The 3,733-nt window shown below is 29.7% G+C and overlaps 2 protein-coding genes across 3 annotated transcripts in view; one reads left to right on the top strand and one right to left on the bottom strand.

Moving 5' to 3' along the window:
* The window catches only part of LOC108694230 (tryptophan--tRNA ligase, mitochondrial), a gene marked incomplete at its 3' end in the record, with an annotated part of 2,145 nt that extends 1,859 nt beyond the window's left edge, over positions 1–286 (top strand). Inside the window, exon 6 of the mRNA XM_018203594.1 lies at positions 76–286. Within this exon, the coding sequence (XP_018059083.1) occupies positions 76–286 (211 nt within the window). The remainder of the gene's footprint in view (positions 1–75) is intronic.
* A 25-nt stretch (positions 287–311) lies between these two features.
* LOC108694285 (reticulon-4-interacting protein 1, mitochondrial) lies at positions 312–3,020 on the bottom strand. 2 transcript variants are annotated; one of them, XM_018203675.1, is made up of 7 exons: positions 2,952–3,020; positions 2,624–2,879; positions 1,647–1,879; positions 1,350–1,559; positions 1,180–1,292; positions 555–822; positions 375–482 (listed from the first exon to the last, which is right to left on the bottom strand). In XM_018203675.1, exons 2-7 carry the CDS (start codon positions 2,856–2,858, stop codon positions 375–377), a joined length of 1,167 nt encoding a protein of 388 aa, XP_018059164.1. In that variant the 5' UTR covers positions 2,859–2,879; positions 2,952–3,020. The 2 variants fall into 2 exon arrangements, with proteins under 2 accessions (XP_018059165.1, XP_018059164.1); XM_018203676.1 differs by lacking the exon at positions 2,952–3,020 and having other exon boundaries at positions 312–482; positions 2,624–2,858.
* Positions 3,021–3,733: the final 713 nt, after the last annotated feature.

Below are 3,733 nucleotides of genomic sequence, written 5' to 3' on the forward strand. Positions count from 1 at the left end.
TAGATGATTACTTTTGAAAATTTTCATAAATAAATTGAATGAATATTATTATGGTTTATTTTGATTTTTTTGTAGATATAAATTGAAATTAGCAGATATAGTGATAGAAAAATTATCTCCAATTCGTAAAGATATATTGAGATTAACTAGAGAACCCGCCTATTTGGATGAGGTTTTGAAAGAAGGTACAGAAAGGGCCACGGAACTTGCGACAAGCTGTTGGACGGAAGTTACAGAAAAGGTTTTTGGTAATGATATACAAGATGTGAAAAATACAATAAAAACCGTAAAACAATTATATTAATTGTTGCTAAATATTATTTGTAAAAAATATATTAATTTTACATAGACATTGATATATTTAATTTAATTTACTATCTCATGTCAATAACTAGTTTGCCTCGTAAATGTCCTTGCCTCAGTCTCTCATATGCCTGTGGCAAATCTTGAAAAGAATATACTTGTTGAATGACAGGTACGATCTGCAAACCAAAGAATAGAAAATACAATATAGAATTTTTAATACAATAAAACTTAGGAATTTCTGAACATACTTCTTCGTTTTCTACAAGCTTTTGGAGAACGTTAATTCCTGTTTGAGAAGGTATAAAAAATCCCCACTTAACACAACTTTTATTTTCTGTCTTTGGAATATTAAATTTTAGAAAATCTCCGAGATTTTTCGCCATTCCCATAATTAGCCCATGATGATCAAAATTGTTTAACAGTGGTGAATTTAATGCTATGTAAGTATCATGTGGATATCCTTTCATTCTGACATATTCCGGTCCCAGTTTGGCGCAGTCTAAGATTATGTCATACCTGCAATATGATAGTTGACACATACGCTCATTTGCTACAACACTATAATATATATGATATATAATATATATAACAATATAATAAAAAAAAATTAGTTTTTCAGAAATGTTTGAATGTTTTGAAATATTAATTTTTAAATGCAATTTTGGTGTAATGATCAATAGTAGAAAAATAAAAGTGTATTTTTATAAAATATATTCTTTCTTTTTTTCTTTATATTTCCATTTTTTAATCTTCTTTTTCGTTTCTTTAAATTTCTTTTTCTGTAAACGATTTCAAAAATGATAATTTTTAGTTGTAGCAAATGATATATTGCATTTATTACAATACATTTCAGTTTAATATAAAGTCACTTACGGTCCTTCTGAAATAATTTCTGCATCGGCATCATCTTTCTTATAATCAATGACAGCATCAGCATTTAAATTCTGCAACATCTCTACAGCGTCGCTACTGCATGTGCTAATTACCTACAAATTTAATGTTTCATATCCTGTAGATTTCAATATAAGCGATTAAATATTTACATGCATATTCCAAGCTTTCAACAGCTGTATAGCTAAAGTACCGACTCCTCCTGAGCCTCCCATGACTAGAACACGTTTGCTCATTCTCACAGCTATCGCCGTTTTGTAAAATAGCCCTCCTGTGATCCACAGTGCAGACCAAGCAGTTAGTCCAGCATACAAGATACTTGCAGCTTCAATGTAAGATAATTTCTGAGGACGTGGATGTACCTTGCAAAAAAATAAATAGCATGACGATTGTAAGTCATATATTGGCTTGTCAAATATTTAATACATTAAGAATGAAACATGTCTTACTAAACTACTGTCAACAATAACATAATTTGCATGACAGCCCTGTTGTGCAATTGGAACCACTCCCCAAACTTCTTTGCCAATCTCAAGCCTGTCTCCAACATTGTGTCCTTTTGATACAACTATCCCTGCGAAGTCTCTACCTAATGTCAATGGCAAATCCAATTCTCCCACTGTTCTAAAGGACAAACTCTTTGTTTTGCGTAGGACATTCAGCAAAGTATTACCATAGCCATCTACACAATAAAGTGTAAAATTTACCTTTTTTATTGTAATTCTTAGACTTTAGTTGTAATTCATGCTCTTAGAATTCTTGTTTATTAGAGTTAAATAAGAACAATTGATGCGAATATTACAAGCATAATAGGACCCTTAGACTTTTAGGACTATACTCACTCTCTGTAGTCCAACCAAGTCTTTCAAGGCCCAGGTAAATTTTCAATTTCAAATTATTCTATCTCAAATTCAGACACATAACAAAAAATAAAGTTTTGAATCATATCATTATAAAATATTATTGAATGTTGAAAGAGAATACCAAAGCTTTTTCAGATTTTTTTAGAATCCAAACTCTTTAAAAAACACAATCATACACCACATTAGACTAGGAAAGAATCCAGTAGAAAACGAGAATAGATTGAAATGAATTGAAATGGATTCAGATTTTCAGAAATATTGATTCACGAATGTTAAATGCTTTTCAATTCCGAATGCATTTTTATTCATTTATAGGAATTGCATGGAGTATATCTCTATGTCTTTCAATCTAAAAATAATATTAGCTTTTTCTGTGCATACAAACACAATCATGAATACTGTTCAATTCCAAATTTTGAATAGAAAATGCAGTTTTTTAATCCAATTGCATCCAATTGAATCCACAAAGTATTTGTTATTTAAAACACATTCGGATAGAAAAAAAATTTCAATCCATTTTAATCCATTCTCGTTTGCTAGGATATATAATGAAGCAGAAATACCCGTCATGGCAACATCGATGGGATTCACGCTAGTAGCTTCGATCTTCACTAGGACGTCGGTGGGATTTGTGATCATCGGCATCCTGACGTTAGAGAGTCGCAGATCCTCCAGGCCATTATACGAATGTATTTGCCAGGCTTGCATCTTATCCAGATTTTCCTTTAAATTGGTTGACAAAGAGCGAAGGTGCATCATTTGAACAATGCACTTTAATCTTAAAATCTTCTGCAGCATCTCTTTCGCAAGGACTATATACTGTACCAAATTGAAGGTTAGGAATTCACTTATAAACACGAAGTTTTCCTTTAGTTAGGTTTTCGTGTTTACTTTTAATCCATGTTGCGTTATTAAAATTGCACAGCTGCAGAAAGAAGATAGGCGAAAGAATTAAAGATGATAATGAATTAAAATGGACGAAGTTGTGTATTTTTTTTTATATATACATCATCAAGAAGATGCTATAAACGATCTGCTGCCCCGTATGATCACGTGTCATTCGAATCGATTTAAAAGGTCTCATCTTTTTTCACTCTTGTATTCAAAAATAAAACATGTATAACTTTTTCTTATAACAAATTCGGTCACTTACATTATATAAGATTAGTGCGCACTAGAAGTTGTCACGAAATTAGCAAAGATAAGTGTAAAAACATATAAATATTTTAAATGATTACATATTCAACGCAATAATTCTAAGCAACCCTCACGGAAAAATATTATCTCCTATTTCAAAATAACTATCAAAATTTCCTAGTTTACTATTTTGGTGGTAATTATCAAAAAGTTATAATAAAAATTATAATAAAACTGTGAATTGATGGCTATTACTTTATACTTGTATACAAATAAATATCATTATGTTGTTGATAGTAAATTATGAATCAGAATAATAGTACTAACATACAACAATTGATGGTAACTACAAATCTCTTCATAGTTGCTATGAAACTTTTGATAATTACTATTTTACACATAATAATAACTATAAAACACTCGAGAAAAAATGTTTTATATAAAATTTCATATAACCTATATATAAATTACATATTTTATATGTAATTGTATATAATTATACATATTTATACGTATATTAATATATTTATATAATT

This window comes from Atta colombica, unplaced genomic scaffold (genome assembly GCF_001594045.1).
Source record: "Atta colombica isolate Treedump-2 unplaced genomic scaffold, Acol1.0 scaffold12, whole genome shotgun sequence".
NCBI lineage: Eukaryota > Metazoa > Arthropoda > Insecta > Hymenoptera > Formicidae > Atta > Atta colombica.

What these genes read in the sequence shown, in the direction of transcription:
- LOC108694285 (XM_018203676.1), bottom strand. Translation starts at nt 2,858, where the DNA reads ATGCTGCAGAAGATTTTAAGATTAAAGTGCATTGTTCAAATGATGCAC. An exon ending in TGAAAGCTTGGAATATGCAT is followed by an intron (nt 1,293 to 1,349) that starts GTAAATATTTAA and finishes TTAAATTTGTAG; the next exon opens with GTAATTAGCACATGCAGTAG. An exon ending in GAAATTATTTCAGAAGGACC is followed by an intron (nt 823 to 1,179) that starts GTAAGTGACTTT and finishes ATCATATTGCAG; the next exon opens with GTATGACATAATCTTAGACT.